Source organism: Panulirus ornatus, chromosome 44 (assembly GCF_036320965.1).
Source record: "Panulirus ornatus isolate Po-2019 chromosome 44, ASM3632096v1, whole genome shotgun sequence".
Classification (NCBI taxonomy): Eukaryota; Metazoa; Arthropoda; class Malacostraca; order Decapoda; family Palinuridae; genus Panulirus; species Panulirus ornatus.
The window spans coordinates 9521221-9547513 of record NC_092267.1 but is presented as its reverse complement, the minus strand read 5'-3'; the positions used below and the strand labels follow the sequence as shown (position 1 = coordinate 9547513).

Genomic DNA, 26293 nt, shown 5'->3' with positions numbered 1-26293 from the left:
CTCCAAATCTGCTTCATAAGTCAGCATAAGTAACTGTCGTCCAGAAGCCATCACAGTATTTACAGTTTCAGAAGAAAATTCTCCAACATTTCTGTTCTGGTTCATCATATTTTAAGTTGTATTCTTTTTTACATAATTCACACAAATGCTTTCCAACCAGTATACTGCAAAAAAAAAAATCCTAGATAATGTGCAATAAAGTTGAAACAAACTTACAAGTGTATCAAAGTGGGTAAGGCAGAAAAACATTAATCCACACCTCTTTTTCAATACTTGTATGCAATTTCATGAGTCAGCAAAGTAGTGCCAAACCAGAGTCCCTATCCACAATCAGGCCCCCTGGTTCAACCCACTGACATCTGTAAATCACCACACCAACTTGCTTTATCCTTTGTATGCCTCGCATCCCTTGTTTCCCCCTTTTGCTTGATCTCATCATTTCTGACATGTGTATCCCCTTAGTCATCCTTTCCTCTCCATAAGTCCAAACCATTTTAGCACACCCTCTTTAGCTTTCCCATACATACTCCCCCAACTTCCACATCTCTCTCTTACCTCATCATTTTTTATTTGATCAGCCCTCTTTACATCACATATTGTCCTCAGACACTTCCTTTCCAACAAATTCACCCTATCCTTTATGTTTCTGTCTAAGGCTGATGTTTCACATCCATGCAGCACCAACAGGATTACTGTACCATCAAACATGTCCATCTTTGCCCTTACAGACAATGACCTCTTTCCACACATTCCTCACTGCAGCCAAAACCTTTGCTCCCTCACCCATCCTATGTCTCATGTCAACCCTCATGCTTCCAATCACTGCCACATCCACTCCTAGGTATCTAAAACACTCCACTTCCTCCAAATTCTCTCCACTCAAACACACATTCCAACTAACCTCTCTTTTTACTACTAAACCTAACAACCTTGCTTTTATTCACATTTACTCTCCCAAACTCAGAAACTAGCTTCAGCAGTTTCTTACTCAAATCTACCCCTAACACTGTACCATCAACAAACAACTGACTCACCTTCTAGGCTGCCCCACACCCAGCCAACTGCATAACAGCTCCTCATTCCAGGACCCTTGCATTCACCTCCCATACAATCCCATCCATAAGCAGAGTAAACAGCCATGATGACATTACACTCCCCTCCCCAGACCCACCTTCACCTGGACCACTTACCATCCTCTCTACTCATTGTCACATATGCCTTACTATCTTCATAAAAAAAAACCTCACTCCAGATATCATAATCAACACCATACGTATTAATTTGTAAAGAAAAAGTAGTATATTTACCAAAGCTTTCAGCTGTTGGTCATTTGAAATTAATGCTCATGTCAATATCTTACACAATTTTGCCCTCACTGCCCAGTCATTCTGTAATGGACATCACCTAACAGCACTGCTCAAAGTATTTGCTGAAAAGGAGAAAAAATTTTACTTTAGAAAGTCAATGCAAGTTTACCTTATCTTTCATACTTGTTCACAATTTCCAACATCAGCAAGATAGTGCCAGGAAAATACAAAGGAAAGGCCTCATTACCAAAGTGCAAGCAGCAAAGTATCTTAAGGAAAGGCATGAAGAGACGTAAAAATGAATGGAGAAAAGTAAAATTTCAGTGGGACAATACTGTTGGAAGGATAGTTCCTGATATAATGTGGGCAATCACAAGGCAACTTTGTAGTGTTTTTTTACACAGAACCTTCGCAGGTAGAAAGTGCCTTTCTTTCTCTTCATCCATGGTTCTACTCTTAAGGGTGATAGAGATGATTAATTTAAATTGACAATATGTAATCTGAATATAATGTCGTACTTGTTAGTTAGTTGTTGTATCCTTAAAAAAGGACTAGTTTTAATGTGATGAATTCAACTACTTATTATATTCTAAATATTCATTATACTTTGTTGCTGTCTCCCGCATTAGTGAGGTAGCACAAGGAAACAGATGAAAGAACAGCCCAACCCACCCACATACACATGTATATACATACACGCCCACATACGCACATATACATACCTACACATTTCAACGTATACATACATATACATACACAGACATATACGTATTCATACTTGCTGCCCTCATCCATTCCTGTCGCCACCCCACCACACATTTACGCTTTTAAAATTTTTTATTGGCATTATTGTAAATGAACACTATACAGAACATCTGCTCAGTCTAAGATATGCCAAACAGTATGAAGATATATATATACATTGATGGAATGCATTGCTAAATTTTTTTCATACTTAACTGCCGTCTCCCGTGATAGCGAGTTAGTGCAAGGAAACAGACGAGGAATGGCCCAACCCACCCACATATGCATGAATATACATAAATGCCCACACATGCCCATATACATTTCAATGTATACATACATATACAGAAATATACATATATACAACTGCCTTCATCCATTCCTGTTGCCACCCCACCACACACAAAATAGCATCCCCCTCCTCCTCCAGCAAGGAAGCGCCAGGAAAAAAAAAAAAAGCCACATTCGTTCACACTCAGTCTCTAGCTGTCATGTGTAATGCACTGAAACCACAGCTCTCTTTCCACATCCAGGCCCCACAGACCTTTCCCTAGTTTACCCCAGACAATTCACATGCCCTGGTTCAATCCACTGACAGCACATCGACCCTGGTATACCACATCATTCCAATTCACTCTATTCCTTGCATGCCCTTCTACCTCCTGTATGTTCGGGCCCCAACTGCTCAAAATCTTTTTCACTCCATCCTTCCACCTCCAATTTGATCTCCCACTTCTCCTTCCCTTCACCTTTGATACATATACCCTCTGTCAATCTTTCCTCACTCATTCTCTCCATGTGTCCAAACCATTTCAACACACCCTCTTCTGCTCTCTCAACCACACTCTTTTTATTACCACTCATCTCTCTTACCCTTTCATTACTTACTCGATCAAACCACCTCACACCACATACTGTCCTCAAACATCTTATTTCCAACACATCCACCCTCCACACAACCCTATCTATAGCCCATGCCTTGCAACAATATAACATTGTTGAACCACTATTCCCTCAAATATACTCATTTTTGCTCTCCAAGATAACGTCTCGCCTTCCACACATTCTTCAACGCTCCCAGAACCTTTCTCTCCCTCCCCCACCCTGTGGCTCACTTCTGCTTCCATGGTTCCATCTGCTGCTAAGTCCACTCCCAAATATCTAAAATACTTCACTGCCTCCACTTTTTCTCCATTCAAACTTACCTCCCAATTAACTTGTCCCTCAACCCTATTGAACCTTGCTCTTTATTATTTTTATTATTTTATTATACTTTGTCGCTGTCTCCCGCGTTTGCGAGGTAGCGCAAGGAAACAGACGAAAGAAATGGCCCAACCCCCCCCATACACATGTATATACACACGTCCACACACGCAAATATACATACCTACACAGCTTTCCATGGTTTACCTTTTACCCCAGACACTTCACATGCCTTGATTCAATCCACTGATAGCACGTCAACCCCGGTATACCACATTGCTCCAATTCACTCTATTCCTTGCCCTCCTTTCACCCTCCTGCATGTTCAGGCCCCTTGCTCTTATTCACATTTATTCTCAACTTTCTTCTTTCACACACTTAAGGTTGGTTAATCAAAGGAGAACGTGTGCTTTTCACTTTCAAGATTAAAACATAAGTATTTTTATTTGAGATTGAAGATGTAATTAGTTCTGGCTTTTATTCAGATGTTCAAGGAGAGTAAGATTTATCCACATCCACCCATTTACACAAAAAAAGGAAAAAATTACTTGGTCCCTAAGGAGGAAAAAAATGCATTTCATCCTGTCAAATTAAACAGTTCTAAAGATACTGGAGTGGCAGAAACCTGCAACACTTGTATTCAGGCTTGGAATGTCACCCAAAACAAACACATGCACATATTCTGTAGAGTACATGTTTGATGAATATGCATGCAGCTGGATGGCTGCTGTGGATAGCTGGAGAAATTTTCAAAGGGGAAGGGGAGACTGAGAAGGGGTTAGAAGGATGGAGTGGAAAAGGCTCTTACAGCTATTAGGGCCCAAACATTGAGGAGGATAAAAGGTATGCCTGAGATAGAGAAAATCGAAGCAATGTGGTTCAGGGGGTGACATGCTGTAGTCTGCTGAACCAGGGCATATGAAGTGGTCTGTGGGGCTTGGAAGGGAACATTGGTTTTTGGTGCATTACACACAGGGGCAAACTTTATATTTCATCAGTTCCTGGTCCTAACACAAGACAGCAAAATGCTGGAAACATCAAACAAGTATAAAAAAATACCCCAGATTCCTTGCAATCTTCTTTAGAATGCATTTGTACTTTTCACATATTACAGTTAGCAAGTAACAATTGCTTCACACTCACGTTTTAGTAAGCCTTGTAGCATTCTTTATATTTGGTGCACTGCGATGGGTCGACACTTGAGGACTGTGGTGAAAACTGCTAACAAATATTTGGGAACTTCAGTGTGTCAACTTGCTTTTAAAGTGGGGAAAAGAACAAAATGAAATATGTGACTAATTGAAAGCAAAGAGTGCTATGAATTTGACAAAACATTTTGAAATACATTAAAGCATGATTATGAAGAAATAAGCAAAAGAAAAGATTCTCACAGGCCATAATCCTAAAAATAGAAAGATGGTATCTAAGACTTTTGATGAAATCTGCAGCATTTTTTATTTCTGTAGGATTAAAATTATAAAAGTGCAAAAGCAATTGCTTCTCATCATATAACACTGTATATATACAGTCTCTTATTCCTGTTGTACATATATAATTCTCCATACTCTACAGTAAGACTAACCATTCCTGACACCATTAACAGTCAAATAGCCATGAACATCCACTTGAATTACATACACTTATGTACTACATGAATCCTTTTCACATAAAAATGCATTTCACAGCACAAAGGAGGTACTTAATATACCTCTAGTGGCCCAATGAGAAAGTCAACCTGGCCTTCAATACTGTAGATAACAATCACATCTTGAAGAAATAGTGTCTTCCAACCAATCATTCAATTCAAGCTACAATATTTCTCAAACGAGAAATTTAACCAAAATAAATTTCCTCTATATGAAGAAATGCTGTATGCCAAGTCATCTTGAATAGTTCTGTATATGTGTGGGGACTAAATACACCTTTGTAATGTTTGTGTCCAGAAAAAAGGCTCTGGGTAACTGAACCCTTTCAGAAAGAAGTCTTCGGGTAACTGTATTCAAAATTAGTAAGTGTTCCTTTTCTGAAAGAAGAATGAATGTGAGTGATTACTGAATAAGATAACATTGGTGTGTATGAAAAGAAAATTTGACAAAGAGAGGGAATGAGAGTAAAAGACAAAGGAAGAATATGAGAGGGAAAGAAATGTTTATGGATGTGTGTGCCTGTGTGCATGTGCATGAAAGAAAATTAAATCGGAGTGTGTAAGAAAGCGAATATGTGAATGTGAAACTGCAAGAAAAGAGAATATATTCGACTAGTCACAACATATATGCTAACTGCCCTTAAATAGTAGTACCAGGTAACTCCTGTATTGACCATTTTAAACAGATTTTTACATGTCATTTTTATGTACATAACCATTATGTACAAAGAGATTAACATTACTGCACACTTCTCCAAAAGAAAAATATAACAGCAGTTGAGGTCACTTACAGAATCAAATTACTTCACATCTGTTTGAAAAAGAAAACAACAAAAAATCACAGCCATATCAAGTTCTCTAGAAAACGACCTAACAAATAAATAAATATTTACATATAGAAAATAGACTTTCTATCCTTTGAATACAATTGAACACTAAAACAAACACCTGAATACTAATGCACTATGTAATGTCTGAAAACATTCTAGGCATCTGTATCTGTATAAGCAATAACTGACAAAATCTAATTTTACAGAAATACTAATTAATTAGTACAAGGATTTGTTTCAGTGCTAAAAAAAATTACAGTCATCCTACTCAAAAGCAACCTAAAATTCACTGCAATGCAACTAATGAAGTGTTTTCAACATCTCTATTATAAAAGAAACTCATCTTGTACTCCATATCAATGACAACCCTACTTTGAACCCTACACCAGCACATAAAACAGAACACAGGTGCATGTTACATTGCTTAATTTATCAGCTATCCTAAAAGCACCTTAATGTAGGCACAATTAAACTGGATAATCCATTTAGCTGAACCTAAACATTTAACCCAGATTGGGGAAATATTTCCATTTGATTACCAAAATAACATCATACGAGAACAGTTAGGAATGAAGAGAATGAATTCTGAGATCATGGAATGTAACCCCTTTAGGTTAGGTGTATTACCAAAAACACCTAAACTGAAATCACAAATAACCAAATAAAACGTTTCCTTGTAATCTAATGGCACTCGCAAAGAGGTTTGCAAAACTATTTTTACTTATGCAACCCATGATACTGTCAACTAATTTTACTTAATAAATTTACCAAAGAGTTTACGTATAATTCAGTCAAACACTGATTTTGTGTGATACTTCCAAGGGCTAAATTATTGTCTAAATTTGTAATATTGTCATGCACAGTCCTTCCCAACAACTTTCGGTCTGTACAATAAAAAGTATAAGAGAACCTATTTTAAATCAAGGTGAAATTTGTTATGATGTTACTCTCCTATACTTACTATTTGATTTACTGTTATATATACAATTATATAGCTCAACTATAAACAATATGAAGCACTTTATTTGGTTGGGTAAGTAGGCTTGGGAAGGAAAGGCCGAGATCTGGCACGTCCATTCCGCCTCTCCTGACGGTGGCTGGCAGTATCATCTGAAGAGGGATGCGATGCATTGTTGCTACCAGCACGTAGATAAACAGGCACAACTTCCTCAGACACATGGACAAGGCGGGTATGGATGACCTCACAATCTATTTGCATCATTGCAATGTGATCATTGGGAGGAGCTAGAGACTCATTCATAGGGCGTGGAGTGGGCATGAGGAGGGACATACGAGGTCGAGCAGAGTCATTACGAGCAGTGGCAGGAACCAAAAGATGATCCGGAGAAAATGACACAACATAATATGTGTCATCACGACGCTGGATTGCTTCCAAGAAAGAGGACAGCCTGGGCACTGTTGTCATTACTGCTGTTTCTTCTTCACCACTGTTAAGATGAAACACATTTTAATCTTTGTTAACCTATCATTCACCTAGCATGTTACAAAGATCAACACAAAAAGAACTAGTAGCCTAATGTTCCCCTAAAGGTTGCAGTTCTTTAAAACCCAGCAATCAACCAGCTAAGACCAACTGTTCTGTAGCACAGATTACACATGTGACATTGAAGCCCTACTATTTCTGAACTTTACCAATGAGTAATAAGTCGGTGTGTTTGCTCAAAATCTACTGATATAGCTAAGCTTTGAAATATGAAATACTAGTTTACTCAATAAATCAATCTATCACTATTTGACTCATTTTGAATTATCTATGTATACAACACATTCCATGAAACTTAACCCTTTTTAAACTATTCTGCAATCACTGAGAAATCCCCCAAAGACTTCCTTTAGAATATCTACTCAATACCCTGCATCTGCCTAACTAGAAAAAATCTTCACCTCTTAAATATTAATAACAAATTCCCACCTATAAACATAGCATCCATCCCCAGGAACGGAGAAGAAAGAATACTGTCCATTATCTCCTGCATGCCATAAAATGTGTCCAAAAGTAAGAACAGGAAATAGGCAAGTGAAGATTTTTTTCCCCTCTAAGGCTATCTTCTGTTCTGGAAGCTACCTCATTCACACAGGAAATAATGAACATGAATGAAAGAAGATACATATTATTCATTATTGATCTTTAAGGCATGTGTACGTGTAGGAAGAGAGGAAAGTGATTGGTTCTCAGTGAATGTAGGTTTGCGGCAGGGGTGTGTGATGTCTCCATGGTTGTTTAATTTGTTTATGGATGGGGTTGTCAGGGAGGTGAATGCAAGAGTTTTGGAAAGAGGGGCAAGTATGAAGTCTGTTGTGGATGAGGGAGCTTGGGAAGTGAGTCAGTTGTTGTTTGCTGATGATACAGCGCTGGTGGCTGATTCATGTGAGAAACTGCAGAAGCTGGTGACTGAGTTTGGTAAAGTGTGTGAAAGAAGAAAGTTAAGAGTAAATGTGAATAAGAACAAGGTTATTAGGTACAGTAGGGTTGAGGGTCAAGTCAATTGGGAGGTAAGTTTGAATGGAGAAAAACTGGAGGAAGTAAAGTGTTTTAGATATCTGGGAGTGGATCTGGCAGCAGATGGAACCATGGAAGCGGAAGTGAATCATAGGGTGGGGGAGGGGGCGAAAATTCTGGGAGCCTTGAAGAATGTGTGGAAGTCGAGAACATTATCTCGGAAAGCAAAAATGGGTATGTTTGAAGGAATAGTGGTTCCAACAATGTTGTATGGTTGCGAGGCGTGGGCTATGGATAGAGTTGTGTGCAGGAGGGTGGATGTGCTGGAAATGAGATGTTTGAGGACAATGTGTGGTGTGAGGTGGTTTGATCGAGTAAGTAACGTAAGGGTAAGAGAGATGTGTGGAAATAAAAAGAGCGTGGTTGAGAGAACAGAAGAGGGTGTTTTGAAATGGTTTGGGCGCATGGAGAGAATGAGTGAGGAAAGATTGACCAAGAGGATATATGTGTCGGAGGTGGAGGGAACGAGGAGAAGTGGGAGACCAAATTGGAGGTGGAAAGATGGAGTGAAAAAGATTTTGTGTGATCGGGGCCTGAACATGCAGGAGGGTGAAAGGAGGGCAAGGAATAGAGTAAATTGGATCGATGTGGTATACCGGGGTTGACGTGCTGTCAGTGGATTGACTCAGGGCATGTGAAGCGTCTGGGGTAAACCATGGAAAGTTGTGTGGGGCCTGGATGTGGAAAGGGAGCTGTGATTTCGGGCATTATTGCATGACAGCTAGAGACTGAGTGTGAACGAATGGGGCCTTTGTTGTCTTTTCCTAGTGCTACCTCCCACACATGAGGGGGGAGGGGGATGGTGTTCCATGTGTGGCGAGGTGGCAATGGGAATGAATAAAGGCAGACAGTGTGAACTGTGTGCATGGGTATATATGTATGTGTCTGTATAGATGTAAAGGTATGTATATTTGCGTGTGTGGACGTGTATGTGTGTACATTGTGTATGGGGGTGGGTTGGGCCATTTCTTTCGTCTGTTTCCTTGTGCTACCTTGCAAACGCGGGAGACAGCGACAAAGCAAAATAATAAAATAAATAAATAGATCTTTAATTAATATCTTACTCATTCTCTAAATGGTGTGTTTTCTTTTTCTATTTTAAATGTTATTTAATTAGTATGTTCCTGTAAAACCTATGAAATTGAAAGTGTTTCACCCAAAACCTTCTATGTTCATTCACTAAACTTCTTTTTAATGTTATGTGTAAGAAATTTCAAAGCCTTCAATATTACTGAGCAACATACTATCTTACTTGTTTCAGAATTTCCTTCCCAATTTATTCAAGTTTTTGGCACATACAATCACACCTCAACACACTCAGTTCTTCAGTTCTTTCTGACAACACTGGACCCTTCTCATCCAAATTAACCTACAACCAACAAACACCACTCAGGCAGGAATGTTGAGTTTACCCCAGCTCCACACTTCAATAACCTATACTCAAGACATCCCTCCTCATCCAACAAAAACAACTGAAAATACATATATATGCTATAATGACCTGAAAAGCACTATACATCTGCCTTCCTAGTCTTAAAATCCACTTCAACAGACACACCCATCTGAAACTCCAATCAGCAGAAACATATGAGATACCATTTCTCACTGAGTTCTCATCACCACCAATGTCTCCAGGATTACAAACACCAATCCTACATACCAGACTCCCCATTCCTAAGATTTAACTTCCACAATGAAGATGCTGAAAGCTTACTCCTCAACTGTCCTCTGCTCTCCTCAGACATTCATACATTTCACCTCACTTTTTGACCTTCGGTCCTGCCTAGTGGATATGGCCACCTTCCTGAACACTGCACAAGTCCAACAGAAGGGGATCCAGGAGTAAATGATAAGGTAAGATATTACTATCCTTAGAAAGCACTACGATAATCTGGTTACCTTGTAGGAGGTTCCACTTGCAGCACATCAGGGTGAACATAACGAAAGAGTCGTGCTGGTGGTGGTGACGGTGGCACTAAAGCATTCCATACCTCACTGACAACATGTTCTGTTGTCTCTGGAATCATATGGCCACGACTAGCAAGTCCATTTCTTCCCTCCTTGGTTTTTGGATGAGATGTCCGTGGTTTTTCATCTTTCTTCTTGTCCATCTTTGATGGTCTAAACTTGTGCTCAAACCAGCCTCGGAGCTCAGTTTCCAACCTGAAAATTAAAGAAACTATAAAAAAGAACTGAAACACAAGACTTGTATAAAGTACAGCAGTTAGCTCACGATCAATATGAGGGTTACAATACTGAAGGTTTTTCCTATTAGTGGTTCTCTTTGTTCAGCTTCATCCACTCTTGCTAATTTGTTTGCTTTTTATAGTTTTAAAATTCTACAAGGTACAACACTTTCCATAACTTTGTCTTTTTTCCCCCATGCTTATGCATTTTTTCCTACTTCTCTATGATGTGATCACCAATGCAATGAACATCTCTATCACAATCATCTTAAACGTCATTTCAACTTTGTGCTTAATGAATCTGACAGACTGCAATAAACCATTTCTTGCACTACTAAATATTTAACAAAAGTCTTCCATCTTCCACCTGCACTGTCATCCACATCCTTAAACAATTGTAGTCTCATACAACTCACTAAACTCAAGCCAAATGTCCCAAAACTCCACATCTTTGTTTTGCAATCAACGTACAAAACTATCTTACCCTTCCTAAAAATATCTACCAATTAAACCCATTTGCTCAGTCATCTGTTTCTGGCATTGCCTCATGAAGGCAGTACAGGGCAAATAGATATGAAAATTGAAAGTATCAACCAAGTAGACACAGTAAGTGGTGGTAGATGGTAGAAACATTAAGAAGGAATCTTCTGAAAACACTGTGCTAGAATTGCCCTCTGCCAGTGGCCTAACTGTTAACAGTGGGGCACTAAAGGCTAAGAAGTGGCAGTGGAGTTCACCAGTTATGGAGATTCTTCTGCCATTGTCATTCCCTTAAGAGATTCCAAAGGAAGCGGATGTTGGAGATATAAATGGACAAAAGACAATCATTAGCATTCACAATTCAAGCATCCAACATATCTCCTCAGCCAAATAAATCTGCCTATCATAAGTAGCTCCAGACACATAATATCACCATAAACTAACAAAAACTATTGACAGAATTTTTTTCTCATTGCATCAATGTAAATTTCAATACAAGTCATCGTATGCCTTTATGAGATTTTAAATTACAAAGAACACCAAGTTTTACCTTAAACTTTCAGTGGCATTGATGTACATGGGACAAGTATGTGAAGCATTGGTAGCTAGCCGAGCTGTGTTTCCATCTTCCGCAGATGTCAGGTCATCACTAGACCACAGAAGTGAACGTTGATGATACCCTAAGCTAGAACTTGGTGTCTCACTCCCTTGCATCATTGTTTTCAGTGAATTTAACTTTGATTCACTGCTGAGAAGAACACTCCTATAAAGTAAAATAACCATGTTTCAAGATATTTGTAATGCCACAGTATCAAATACAGACATATGGTATAAAAGTACACGGTCAACTTGTTAAAATGCATTATTTTTATACGAAATCCTTCAGTAAATTCACACACACGCACACACAAAAAACTGAAAATGAAAGAAAGATGAATTCTAGGCTGTCTTGTAAAGCAATGACATTGGTGAGGAGAATGTCTGGAGACAAGAGAAATGATGGCTCAAGCTTGGGTAAACAGTGACTGAAGGTGCAAGGGGATGGCGATTATGGGCAGCACAGTGAGGTTGGCATTATGTAGGAAGGAGATCAAAAGAAATAGTTATGACTACCTTGATATATGTGCATGATTCAGTGATTTGAAAAAAAAAGAGAATAACACAGAAGCTCTGAAAGTTAATTACTTCAAGATTGTTACATGGAATAAGAACGGTGGATATATTAAGAAATGTGGATGTTAGAATAAGGGATGGAGCTAGAGGAGTGGCGAGGAATGTGTCAAATGCAGCTATCAATATTTTGGGCACAGATAAAACTGCTAAAGAAAGAATGACAAACTCTGTGAGGAAGGAAACGGGATGAGAGGAAGAGCAAGATCATGAATGAGGGGGACACACATACAAAGAGTTTACAATCAAGAAGCGTGTAAGCATGGATAAGTGTTTGAAATTGCTTAAGGACAGGGATATGATGAAGACATGAAGTACACAGATGTTGAACAGAGAGAGGTGGTGTATTGAATATACATTATAAATATTCCATCTCATAATACACTGAAATATATCCTATATTCCATAAGGCTAACGTTCATAACACCTTTTCTTGATTAATTTCAAGTGAAATGAAAATCTACTCACGACAAAGGCCCAAGGTTGAGGGAGAAAAGGAAGATAAGTGCAAATAGTGCCGTTGTGGTTTTTCTACTTGGGCCACGACTGACTGACTGTCGTAAATTTGCACATTCGGTTTCAAGTAATGCAACTCTCTGCTGTAGCCGCAAATTTTCCTGAAACAAATATACCCTCATCAGTGTAAGATTCTTGTGACTTTTCCTCTGTAATGAGCATGGAAAGTCTCTCTGAATTCTTTGTTTACCACTAATGCCCTGTTCCTTAAACTGAATGTAGGGCAGCACAAATGAAATACTTTGGTAAATTGTATATTACTGTGCTGGAAATCTAACACTCTGGGTTAAGAAAACTTATGAACTGAGCATACTGAGCAGCTCAAGCATAAATGGAGGTGCAAAGCTCATGAAATGAGTCCACTTGCATGCAGAGTGAATTATAATGATGTGCTACACAGTAAGAAGGACCATTCCCTTTAAGATGATATGCTGAGTTGGGGTATATACGAATGTTACCTGAAGTTGTATATTATCTATGTACTTGATCCACTTAACATTAATATGAAAAAAGTCCACAGAGATATAAAAGTATCCCTAATGCAATATTAATGACACCTATCATGCACAGAATGAAACTACCAACAACTGACAAGGACTCCAAGCAGCTAAAGGTGGGAAAGAAGAACAAAACAGGAATTACTGGGAAAAAGGAAACTGCAACATCTGTACAACTGTGCTGTTTGCCATTTCATGGAGTGCTACACTTGTCAGAATATGAACTAAGAGTGAGAGTACATATGGTAATAAGGAATATTTCTTAATAAAACCCTGTCTACAGCAGTTTCCAAAGCTTTCCTGATCACAGTTTCCTGCTGCAAGAAAACAAGAAACCTAAATTCCATCATTGTAAACTCCATTCCCATGTATATGGAAAGAATTCTACGCAAAAATGCCAACAAAGTGTAGTTAATACCAAAGATCTGGTAACCCAACCCTAGTCCCAAAGACTAGCTATGAACAGGAATGCCAAATGTCCTATGTGTGACTTGCTATACTGTGACTAAAAATTAAATAGATCAATGGGTTAGTATTACATACCTCTTTTAACTTTTGATTTTCCTTTTGAAGTTCTGTAATGTTTCCTTCAAGTGCAGTTAGGTATTCCTTCTTCTTTTTCCTTGACAAGCTTGCAGACTCTCTGTTTTTAATCATCCTCTGTTGTCTTTTAAGGGCCTTCAGCTGCAAGGGATATTATTCCAGAAATGAGTCTTTCTTAATTTTCTTTATTCTTTATTATTTATGTATTATTTCTTACTATACACTCTAATAAGGATGATGGCGTTTGTAAAATCAGAGGCCTATTTTACCAACATGAAAGGGTGAGTTGAACACAAAAGCCCTTCCAAAAAATTACAAATTCATGATAAGAAATACCAGAGGTCAGTCTATATGGTGCACCGGACGCACTTCAATATGCTTTTGTACTCTATTATGCAACTTCACAACCTGATAAATTTCATATCCTGAAAAATTAAGAATACTGAGAAAGATCATTGGTTAGAGAGATACAACTGATCAAAACACATGTAATTCTCTCAATCCACACAGACAGTCCCAACAGTGTTGTATGAAACCAAGTCTTGGGCATAAATTGCACTCCCACCCTGGTCGACACAGCAATGCCCGAGCAGACTCATATCCAAGAAAATATGCTTCCATCAAGTAAAAACAGTAACAGGAAAAAGACAGTGTCTTGTGCATGTACACCAAAAGACAAGAGCAAGGGAGGAAAGCAGTCAGGCATGTGTGTTGTCAACAATGACCAACATGGCAATGGCATGCCCTTGTTGAGGCCATCTCAGGTGACAAGAATACGGCTAAGAAAGAGAATCAGGTCATATCACAGGAGACAGAGAAGGATGGTTGGATTGAGGTGATGCCTGGCAAATTAATGAGATGGAAGGCTTTTCATTCAACTCTATCAGAAGGGTGGGGAATTGAACCTATGTAGATATGAAATACTGCTTACAAGAGAAATAACTGCACAACCAATACAATACCCTCAACTTTTAGGAAGCAGCCTTTCTGATTTTGATTGCAAGTGGTTTCTATGATAGAGTGGATGATGCAACTATGTCTAACATGTTTATATTATTACAGGGTTGACTTGTGGTGTTTTGAAATTGAACAAGGAGAAACAAGTGACATTTAGAAAGAAATATAAGGAGAAATTTCTCTTTAGCACTATCAAATTCCTTGAGCCTAATAATTACTTCAAAATCTTCCACTACTCAAAATAGTAGCAAGGGTTGTGTTACAGTACTTACATCAGGTATATTATCATGCTTCATACCAGGGGCAAGGGCTGGGGCCAGGGGTGCTAAAGATGATGGAGTTACTGAAGTGACTGTTGGTTGACTTCCAATCTGTTTTAGAAATGCTTAATCAAGGTGAGGGAAGATGCCTTTTGATATTACAACATGAATTGGCAAACACAAATGCATTAAAATATATAAAAATGCATCCAAATGAAACAACCCAAATACATATCATCCAAAACCTAGCTATGAAATTTGCATGCCTTCACCTGAATAAATACACATGAAAACCCATGTATTTATGTGGATTAAACATATGAACTAAACAGCATAATGAGAGTAATGTTCCCACCAGATAAGGTCTCCACATTGAAAAATTCAAACTGTATAAGAGCACTTCAAGAAAAAGAAAATTTTAAAATCTAAAAACTTCAATCAAAGGTTTATTAATAGTCTACAAACAAGGAAACTGACTGAATTTTTCTGTGGAATAACTAAGTTAATGACTAAATATTTGTCCCTACACTCTTACTTGACAAAGGAACTTACTGTCTACCTATCTATATCTCTGATTCCCATTCCCTCTGGGAACTCCCATCAAGGGGATGGCCACAGCAAAAGTCTCTACTTACCCCTATCCATATGTGCCTCTCTCACATACACCATTCCAAGCATTCTTCCATCATTTCGCTCCCTCTAGTATTCTTCCACTCAATTTTCCTGTCACAGGTGGTCCTCTCGCACCAACCCCTTTAATCTCACTAACATACACATTCCTCATAAACTTCCTGTCTTGCATTCTTTCTACATGCACAAATCATTCAAAACAATTTTAGCATCTAAATTACAGTGGAATCCCATGATCATTCTGCACAGTGGACATGAGCCGATGTTTTTTTTTTTTTTTTTTTTTTATACTTTGTCGCTGTCTCCCGCGTTTGCGAGGTAGCGCAAGGAAACAGACGAAAGAAATGGCCCAACCCCCCCCCCCCCATACACATGTACATACACACGTCCACACACGCAAATATACATACCTACACAGCTTTCCATGGTTTACCCCAGACGCTTCACATGCCTTGCTTCAATCCACTGACAGCACGTCAACCCCTGTATACCACATGACTCCAATTCACTCTATTTCTTGCCCTCCTTTCACCCTCCTGCATGTTCAGGCCCCGATCACACAAAATCTTTTTCACTCCATCTTTCCACCTCCAATTTGGTCTCCCTCTTCTCCTCGTTCCCTCCACCTCCGACACATATATCCTCTTGGTCAATCTCTCCTCACTCATTCTCTCCATGTGCCCAAACCATTTCAAAACACCCTCTTCTGCTCTCTCAACCACGCTCTTTTTATTTCCACACATCTCTCTTACCCTTACGTTACTTACTCGATCAAACCACCTCACACCACACATTGTCCTCAAACATCTCATTTCCAGCACATCCATCCTCCTGCGCACATCTCTATCCATAGCCCACGCCTCGCAACCATACAACATTGTTGGAACCACTATTCCCTCAAACATACCCATTTTTGCTTTCCGAGATAATGTTCTCGACTTCCACACATTTTTCAAGGCTCCCAAAATTTTCGCCCCCTCCCCCACCCTATGATCCACTTCCGCTTCCATGGTTCCATCCGCTGACAGATCCACTCCCAGATATCTAAAACACTTCACTTCCTCCAGTTTTTCTCCATTCAAACTCACCTCCCAATTGACTTGACCCTCACCCCTACTGTACCTAATAACCTTGCTCTTATTCACATTTACTCTCAACTTTCTTCTTCCACACACTTTACCAAACTCAGTCACCAGCTTCTGCAGTTTCTCACATGAATCAGCCACCAGCGCTGTATCATCAGCGAACAACAACTGACTCACTTCCCAAGCTCTCTCATCCCCAACAGACTTCATACTTGCCCCTCTTTCCAGGACTCTTGCATTTACCTCCCTTACAACCCCATCCATAAACAAATTAAACAACCATGGAGACATCACACACCCCTGCCGCAAACCTACATTCACTGAGAACCAATCACTTTCCTCTCTTCCTACACGTACACATGCCTTACATCCTCGATAAAAACTTTTCACTGCTTCTAACAACTTGCCTCCCACACCATATATTCTTAATACCTTCCACAGAGCATCTCTATCAACTCTATCATATGCCTTCTCCAGATCCATAAATGCTACATACAAATCCATTTGCTTTTCTAAGTATTTCTCACATACATTCTTCAAAGCAAACACCTGATCCACACATCCTCTACCACTTCTGAAACCGCACTGCTCTTCCCCAATCTGATGCTCTGTACATGCCTTCACCCTCTCAATCAATACCCTCCCATATAAGAAATAAGAGGCTCTAAGCAACTAATCCACCACATACAGATGAGACCCCATGAGCTTAATAAAACTTGCTTACCATACAGTAAAAATAAGTAATTACTAAGTTAAAGATAATAATCAAGTAGTGTCCTGCCATAAAACAAGTAAATACCACAAACTAATAATCATCCAAACCATAGAAGAATCAATATAATATCGATATAAAATCCCCATTCTGCCATATCCCTACCAATGTAAGATTGTTCCTTATTTAGTTCATACCTGTGTAGTTAGAAGAGATGAGAATGGGTTAGTGATGGTGGTGGTGGTGCTGGCAGTGACTTGGGGTGGCACAGGAGGTGCTTTAACTTGTACTATTCTTGCACCCCCGGCAGGGATGGTTCTCGTTACTGCTGCAAAAACAATTAATACATCACCAAAGCTACACCAACCATCAGAATTCTTCAAGATGTATTTTGATATTTACTATGCAGTTTTTGAAGGTTAAAAATGTACTGCCTTAAGTGCTTAAAATTCTGCTTGGCTTAATAAGTATGAGTACAGAAAATTACATAATATCATATCATAAAGCTACTGTGACAGATACTGATACATATAATGCAGCTATTATGACAGATACTCAATCTGTACCATCACTTTCCTTAAAACCGGCACACCACCACATTAGAAAACTAACCTGCTCCCTTCAATATCTTGTTTTGACTCCAATGTGTATCTACTATTTCAGCAATAAACTTAGAATCTTACACTCTCATATCCCTGCCTCTTAACATTACATAAACAAATATATCTACAGAAATACACACACACCCATACATCTACATAAATATATACATAAAAAATTATACACAACTGCTTGTCCCACCTTAGCAAAGGAATGGCAGGAACAAATGAACAATGGCCTCATTTGCCCACATCCACACTCCACGTAACTGTCATGTACAATATACTGAAACCAACATCTACAGCCACGTCCCAGACACTATTCAATACTTTACATTGACCACTACATTTGTAATGATTTATAGCTCAATGACAGCCCACTGCCTCAATCTATCATACTGATTGACATTACACGATTCCGCCAACATGGGGTTATGCTAACCATGAAAAGTCGCTTATGGCGAGGCTGTATCATCATCAAAAGATGAAAAGAGTACAATCTCATAAAAGAACTAACCCTACAGGAATCTGTGCTGTAAACACAAACCAGTTCTCCAACATTACAGACATTAATTCAACATTCAAAAGAGCCCTCATGCCCGAGATGCAACTTCCACACAAAAAACACAATCATCTATTCCTCAATTGTGCTGTACTCACCCTATTAAGACAAACAAACAACATTACACTTGGTAACCTGGGGTCCTAACCAGTGATTTTGGCTAGCTTCCTAGTGCAGCAGAAACCCAGGAGAAGGGTTCCTGGGACAGAATTGTCAGGTAGGTTATCAACTTTCTTCTTCATATTTTCTTGCATTTTTCTACCTACGTGAGATCGCGTAACAAAAAACTGAGATTAAATTAAAAACTGATTAGCTTCTCTTCAATTCCTTTAAGGAACTGATAATACATGAAGGGAAGACACCCACCACCTACTTCCACCCCTCTTACTTGCCTTTTTTGACATGCACAAGACATCAACAGCATTCTTTCTCCCGTCCCAAAGGACAATACATACATATTGATAGATATCTAATGTCCCAAAAGTTTTCAACCAATGATCTTACCTGTCTTTGGTAATGTAAGTTTTGCACCACTGGAGGAGTTGACAATGCTGATAACCTGAGGCTGTGTTGAAGTGGTGGTGACAACTTTAGGCTGGATCTTCATTGTTTTGGTAATGCGACCTCCCTTAGTGGCTCCAGGACCACCTAGATAGATTCAATAACCACTTTTAATAAGTTTGTATTTCCTTAAGTTAATGGCATCACTGAATATCCTAATGAAGGCAAAGATAGGTCCATACATTATCAAATTAAATAGGTGATAGGTGAAGTGCTACTATTCGTTTCCCCAAATCTGAATTCAGCCAAAGTAGACAAAGCCAATTGCTCTGTACAAGGAGCCAGTAGAACTCTCTTTTGATAAGACACAATCAAACTAAAGTCAAGAAGTGTGGCTGGGAATATCCCATATCCAGCATGACAACTCACAGGGTAGCTCTAGTTCCAAGAAGCCTTAAATTTAAGGTCAGTTCAATAATCAGCCAAGAAAGCCAAACACCATCCTCACTGACTCTGAAAACTGTATTCTTACACACCAAAACAAATTAAATATTCAAGGACAAATGAAGCATTTTCACCTTACATCATATTCTGTAATTAAGTACATGTCTCTTTATGTATTGCCAGCTTAACTCCATTCTATAACTATAAGATGGAATTTCACACTCATCGTCACAAACATAACAAACTTGAAACTGATAATTAAATGTGCATTTCTTTGAATGTAAGCTGAATAACACTGTCAAGTAAAGCACTCTGACATTCATTCCTCCTGATACTTTATTCTATAACCTCTCTAATACAGCCTAAATTTCTAGAACTTCCATCAACCTTCTAAGTTTACAAATGTTATACTTTTCTATTATCATCATCCCATTCCCAATTTCATGGAGTGGATTAAGTAAATGTCCTCTGAAACAACATTCACACACATCCTTAACACGTGCTTAGAGTTTATGTAAAGCATGGGCTTCCACACTTATGAAAGTGCTAACTTTTTCACTTTAAACATTACACTGATTCATCATATGAGATGTATGTCTCCATTCATACTACTTTTTCTTCCATGAAACAATTTAATACCCTCTAGTAATTTCTGTGCATATCATACTCTCTGAAAATATACAAGTATACTGTTATCATTCATGTTTTGAACAATGATAAACAACTTTCAAGAACACCCTACTCCAAAAACAGGAAAAGGCAAAACAATAAAGTCAGACATAAATTACTCGTTTTGTCATTTTTGGACAAAGCTTCCTCATTTTCAGAATCTTTTCAAGCCAATTACAAACTTTTCATGAAATTTTTCCAGACACACTTACACAGTGCCACTTATGGCTCTAAATATGTTATCACAAACTTCCCAGCACACAAAAATCTAAACCCCTAACTGTTTGGCAATTCCTCATACAATCTACCCATGTAATGGGAACTTATAAAGCCATTTCATATCTTGTAAATATGTTCTATATCTTTTTTATTTTTTATCTATTATACTTTGTCGCTGTCTCCTGCGTTAGCAAGGTAGCGAGTTTCCCAGTTTAGAAAGTTAAAATACAAGGAGGGGAGGGTTTCTAGCCCCCCCACTCCCATCCCCTTTAGTCACCTTCTATGACACATGAGGAATACGTGGGAAGTATTCTTTCTCCCCTATTCCCAGGGATAAATATGTTCTAAATACTTTAACACCAAACAGCCTGCAAATGGCCATCTACTTTACTAATACTGACATTCATTTTTATTAAAATGAATACATTCAAATATCACTTTCTTATCAGGTCTAATACTAACCATTTTTTGTTGTGATGGTTACAACCTTGATAGGTTGAGTTATTTGATTTGCAGTGGTACTATTCACAACTTGTTTCTGTAGTTGTTGCTGCTGTGTAGGGGAGAGCACCAAGTTTGTGGATGTGAGACCAACTGGCGAGGGAGGCTGTGGGCTATGTGGGGGAGAACTCTCACTCTGGGGTGGAGTAACTGGTGGAGTATCCAATGCCTATGGAGTGAAAAATTCAATGAAAAAGTATTTTATAAGACTTGGGTGGTCTGTATTCTTCAACTAATGTTTCAAGCAATTCTGCCAGATCATACAAGCATATAAAAGTATTAAAAGACTGGTAAAACATAGACTCACATATAAACAGATAGTCATGGAGACACATGTTCCCAGAAAATGTACAGAACTGCTTGTATCAGCACGGCATGGATCATACAAGAACCATCTCTGCTAGACCCCACCTTTATACTTAACAGCAGGGAAATACAACATAACAAATGTGACACACCAATTAGAAAAAGAGATAACATGAGGCTTAATTTTGACAATGTGGCCAAAGAGGACACAAGTGGGGTGATCAGAAGTGGGACAGGACCCACAGAGTAAAATAAGCATGGAAACTCTCTACATAAAGCTGATCAAGGTTTTTCAGAATGATGCTTGCAAAAGAGTTTTATAACCAAAGTGTACATATGTACTTTAGAGGGTTTTGTGAATCTACAAGTAAGAACAAGGGTACCACTGGATGCAAACTGAGAGCAGAAACTAAAAATGTTCAGTAAAGAATGCCTGATAGATAAAGAGTTTAGAGATGTATTATGAAGGACATATATGCTACACTGTAGCCTGCCAGGTTATAAAAGATTTGAGAACAATGATCAAATACTGCAAAACAAGGAGGGGAGAGCAAAGAGAGACAAAAGATTTTGAAAGCATTTCTTCACTCTACATGAGGGCAACTCTTTATCAGACATTAAAAAGGGTAAGAAAAATGAGTCTAAATAGAAGATGCAGAGGGTGCACTAAAATCAAAAAGTAAGTAAAAGTGTCAGCCAAAATGAAAGAGGCCTTACACAGTGTAGGTCTAATTGATATTTCAGTAAATTATGTAAATACTTTCCCTTGACTTTTCTTTTTCTGCACTCCAAAAGCAGAGATAAAATGAACTCATTTACAGCAAAAAGTTTCTTGAAAAGACTACCTGGTGATGATGATACAGCCTAACTATTGGTAACTTTTTACTTGTGGTGCAACCTAATGTAGGCAAAGGTTGGTAACACCACCTATCAGATAAGGAAAAATATCTTTTAGTTACTGCTGTGAAGAAACTTAATAACATACAGTTGTGCTTAAAATATAAGCCATTACTTGAAATTAGAAAGGGAGAACATGAGGGCGAAAAGAAAGCTTCATGGATATAAGAAAGGTGCATGTTATGAAGACCTATCTACAGCAATACCTAAATTTTGAAAGATGGCATTTTGAGAAAGACAAATACAATACAGACCAACATAAACTTAAAAGCACACAGTACAATCACTAGATACAGAGAGGAGAATCAAAATGAAATGAAGATACAAAAGATGTACTTCTGGGTGTCCACTCACTTTCACATTGGGTTTGACATCGGAGCCACAAAGCAACAACTCCCATATATCATGTTTGTCATCTGGTGATGGTGGCATTTGCAAAAAGTGCTGTGGAGAATTTGGTTCCTCTTTCACCTGTAACAGCACACAATTAGGAATAGATAATCATCTATATAGAATGCAAAAGTACGAAAAAAAATTTCATGTAAATCAAATTCATACTATAAGTTTTTCTCAGTATTCTTACAATCTGACACAGGTTTTCCTCACAACACACATATCAATACCCCATAAATGATCCTTATATCACTAATTTGACAATGTTAACATATGAAAAGGAGAAAAGTTACTTTTGGTACACTACTGTGTACACACTAGAAGTAGGGCTTCAAAAGCCCAATAGATAACTTACATCATCTTCAACTTTAGTAGGATTAACAGAACGAGTGTCACCACCAGACCCAGCTTCTAAATTTGGGTAGAGAGCTCGGGTCAGCTCGTCTGCAGTGAGTTCACCTTAAACATTTCATTGTTGTTAGAAAATCTACTTAACATCTGACAAACCTAAAAATTAATCAACATCAACAAGAAATACAGAAAACCAAAAATTTCCTGTACATAAAGAAAAGAAAGCACAGCACTATATAAGTATAAATAGTATAAATAAAATACCATATGTGATCATTCAAATTTGTAATCAGAAAAATACATGCATCTATATTCTTTACACTTATTTTCTTATATCCTCTTCCACAAAGCCATCCTATGTATATAATGTTGGCCAATATCTATAGGAACAGGAAGAAACACTTGACTATCTCTGGTTCCTGTCCACATCCCCTGAACACCTTCAGTGCTTGTATATCATAGCTTCTCCTTAATCCATATCCCATTCTCAGGGCCGTCCATATAATTCCTTAAACTCCTGTTACCTTCAGCATATATGCGTATCTCACTAAACAACACTGTGCAATAATCTACCTTATTTTACATCAAAGAGCATTAAAGAGAAAAAGGGTTTTTGTAGTACCTCACATAGCACTGGATCATACAGTAAAATGCCTATAATGCAAACGGTGTTCAGTATTCTCCATGCACAGTTTTTTGGGGGGTTTATACAGTCAGTTTCCCCATAATCATACTTTGCCATCAACTTTTAACATTATCTTGAAACATGTTTCCAAAGTTCTTAAAATCTATCACTGTAATTCTATTCCCACCCTGCATATAGGAAGAGACAGTATCAACAAAGATATACCTGTACATTGAATTCTGTCTCTGCTGGAAAACACACTAAAGAAAGCATTCAAAAATAATCACATCATTTTCCAAATGAACTAATACTTACCTTCATATCTATGGGCACTAGATAAGCTGTCATTACTGGAGAGAGACTGGAATATATCCCTGGGCTCCGGTGACCAAGAGGACACTGGTTCCATATCATCCAGGGTCATAGGCATCTAAAGAGAGAAAATATCATCAATAACTATAGGCAACCTACTATAATGTTAGCATGAATTATCAGTAACTATAGGTGACCCATTTCTATTCAACCTGCTCAAACTGGATCACATGTAAAATGGCCTGTAATCATATGGGAAAAATATATCCAAACAGTGATCTATGAGATATTGAGCAATGTCTGATCTTGACCAGATGTCAAGATCAGACATCGTGCTACCATATGGTAGCAGTACTGTTCCTCAATACCTGTCAAAAATTCTCCTTAATTCTCATCATGAAGGAACACACAAAGAATGTCATCAACTTCATAAGAGTAAATATCAGTTTACATTCTTATCAACATGTTGAGTACCAAGGTCCTACATAATGTAAATGCATAAGCAATCATCTATGAAACAGCTGGAGAATAACATTCACTAAGTAAATTCTGTTCAGTTAACCACTGTGTTACTTATGGAAGTCCTCTATACCTTACACTTACTGTAATATTTGTTTGCAATGAAATCTGAAGTGGGTTCAAACTGCTTTATCTTAACCTTCAGCTAAATGATTCATGCCATGGGTAAAAAGCCTGTAATCTATATGACTGACCAACATGAAAGCACACACAGACCCTCTGGGAATACCAACAAATGTTTTTTTACATACCTAAATGTATTTGTAAGTTATTTAGTATGCATGTAGTTTGCCTTGGAATTAGAAACAGTGTGATCTGAGACTGCAACAGCATGTACTATCTGATCACAAAGGTAAATACAACTAATCAAGCATACATCCAACAGGCTGCCACACTTAACACCCCACCATACCTCCAAGTCATGTGACAGCTTGAAGATGAGATCATCATCACTGCTCGATTCTGACACATCTGAAACCACAAAGAAGACCACTCTTAAAATTCATGGCTGAAATATATACATATGTGATAACATTTACAACACTTGAAAAATAATAAAATCAAAGACACATCTATGCTATCAAAAAGAGTACTGGGATAAAACATACAGTACCAGTGCAAAACTCTTGTCCCTGCTTGAAGTAAAGTACTTCACTATGCCCCTAATTATATCTTTTCACATTACCCTCTTCTTCTTCTCTTCCATCTCCACAACAGACATGGGCCGCTACAAAATCTATGAGCTTCATGCTTCTACTCAAAGTGAAACGGTGTGAAGCTCTAACAAAGTCTATCCATAACTCTGACATGGTTCGAATCCTGTACGCATAGGTTAGCCCACAAGCAACCAAGGTGTTCATCCTCCCCTCGGTATCTGGCTTAGGCTGGGGTGAATATATATATATATATATATATATATATATATATATATATATATATATATATATATATATATATATATATATATAAACAAAGTTAAGGAATGTGGAGACATGAGTGTAATACTCTCTTCAGTAACACAAATCGTAATTACACAACTAAAACAGTTACTCTACATTTTATAAAACTGTTCCCATAAACCTATATGAAAAACCACTCATCTCTGCACAATTACTGAAATCCATTTTCTAACAGCTTTAAACTATCGTCACCTGTAGCATTTTTTTCTTCCTGTTTGCATCATATTTAAACACGGGCAAAAAAAAAAAATGGTGTCACAACCATCACTGTAAGTAAGAGTAAAAACGAAAATCAAGGTTTGAGAATGAGTTCTCAAGGTTATATGAAGGTGAACATCATCTTCAACCGGTCCTGATACATTCCTTCCCCCCACCCACCACCACTACCACCCCACCAATACACAGACCCCCATCACCACCCCACCAATACACAGACGACCCCATCACCACCCCACCAATACACAGACCCCCATTACCACCCCACCAATACACAGACCCCCATCACCACCCCACCAATACACAGACGACCCCATCACCACCCCACCAATACACAGACCCCCATCACCACCCCACCAATACACAGACGACCCCACCACCACCCCACCAATACACAGACCCCCACCACCACCCCACCAACACACAGACGACCCCATCACCACCCCACCAATACACAGACGACCCCATCACCACCCCATCAATACACAGACCCCCACCACCACCCCACCAACACACAGACGACCCCATCACCACCCCACCAATACACAGACGACCCCATCACCACCCCACCAATACACAGACCCCCACCACCACCCCACCAATACACAGACGACCCCACCACCCCCACCAATACACAGACCCCCACCACCAACCCACCAATACACAGACGACCCCACCACCACCCCAACAATACACAGACCCTCCCACCAATACACAGACCCCTCCATCCCACCAATACACAAACCCCCCCACCTTACCAATACACAGACCGCCCCCACCCCACCAATACACAAAACCCCACCACCCCCATCACACAGGCCCCCACCCCACCAATACACAGACCCCCCCCAGCCAATCCTTCCCCCCTCCAGCCTGATCTAATATCCCCCCCAACCCACCCATATACCCCCACAACACAGGGGTCACTAACTCC

At 38.8% G+C, this 26293-nt stretch overlaps 1 protein-coding gene across 5 annotated transcripts in view; it reads right to left on the bottom strand.

The window, feature by feature from the left end:
- Window positions 1–4684: 4684 nt before the first annotated feature.
- The window catches only part of Atf6 (bZIP_ATF6 domain-containing protein ATf6), a 105616-nt gene continuing 84007 nt past the window's right edge, over window positions 4685–26293 (bottom strand). For 3 of the 5 annotated variants that reach the window (XM_071687760.1, XM_071687758.1, XM_071687755.1), the window contains exons 2-14: window positions 24597–24655; window positions 23669–23783; window positions 22733–22836; window positions 22339–22455; window positions 20743–20950; window positions 18952–19095; window positions 17484–17614; window positions 14872–14970; window positions 13643–13783; window positions 12555–12703; window positions 11467–11679; window positions 10150–10413; window positions 4685–7177 (exon numbers count right to left, since the gene is read on the bottom strand). In XM_071687760.1, the coding sequence (XP_071543861.1) occupies window positions 6751–7177; window positions 10150–10413; window positions 11467–11679; window positions 12555–12703; window positions 13643–13783; window positions 14872–14970; window positions 17484–17614; window positions 18952–19095; window positions 20743–20950; window positions 22339–22455; window positions 22733–22836; window positions 23669–23783 (2112 nt within the window). In that variant the 5' untranslated portion in view covers window positions 24597–24655 and the 3' untranslated portion in view covers window positions 4685–6750. The remainder of the gene's footprint in view (window positions 7178–10149; window positions 10414–11466; window positions 11680–12554; window positions 12704–13642; window positions 13784–14871; window positions 14971–17483; window positions 17615–18951; window positions 19096–20742; window positions 20951–22338; window positions 22456–22732; window positions 22837–23668; window positions 23784–24596; window positions 24656–26293) is intronic. The other 2 variants (XM_071687759.1, XM_071687757.1) reach the window with 1 other exon arrangement.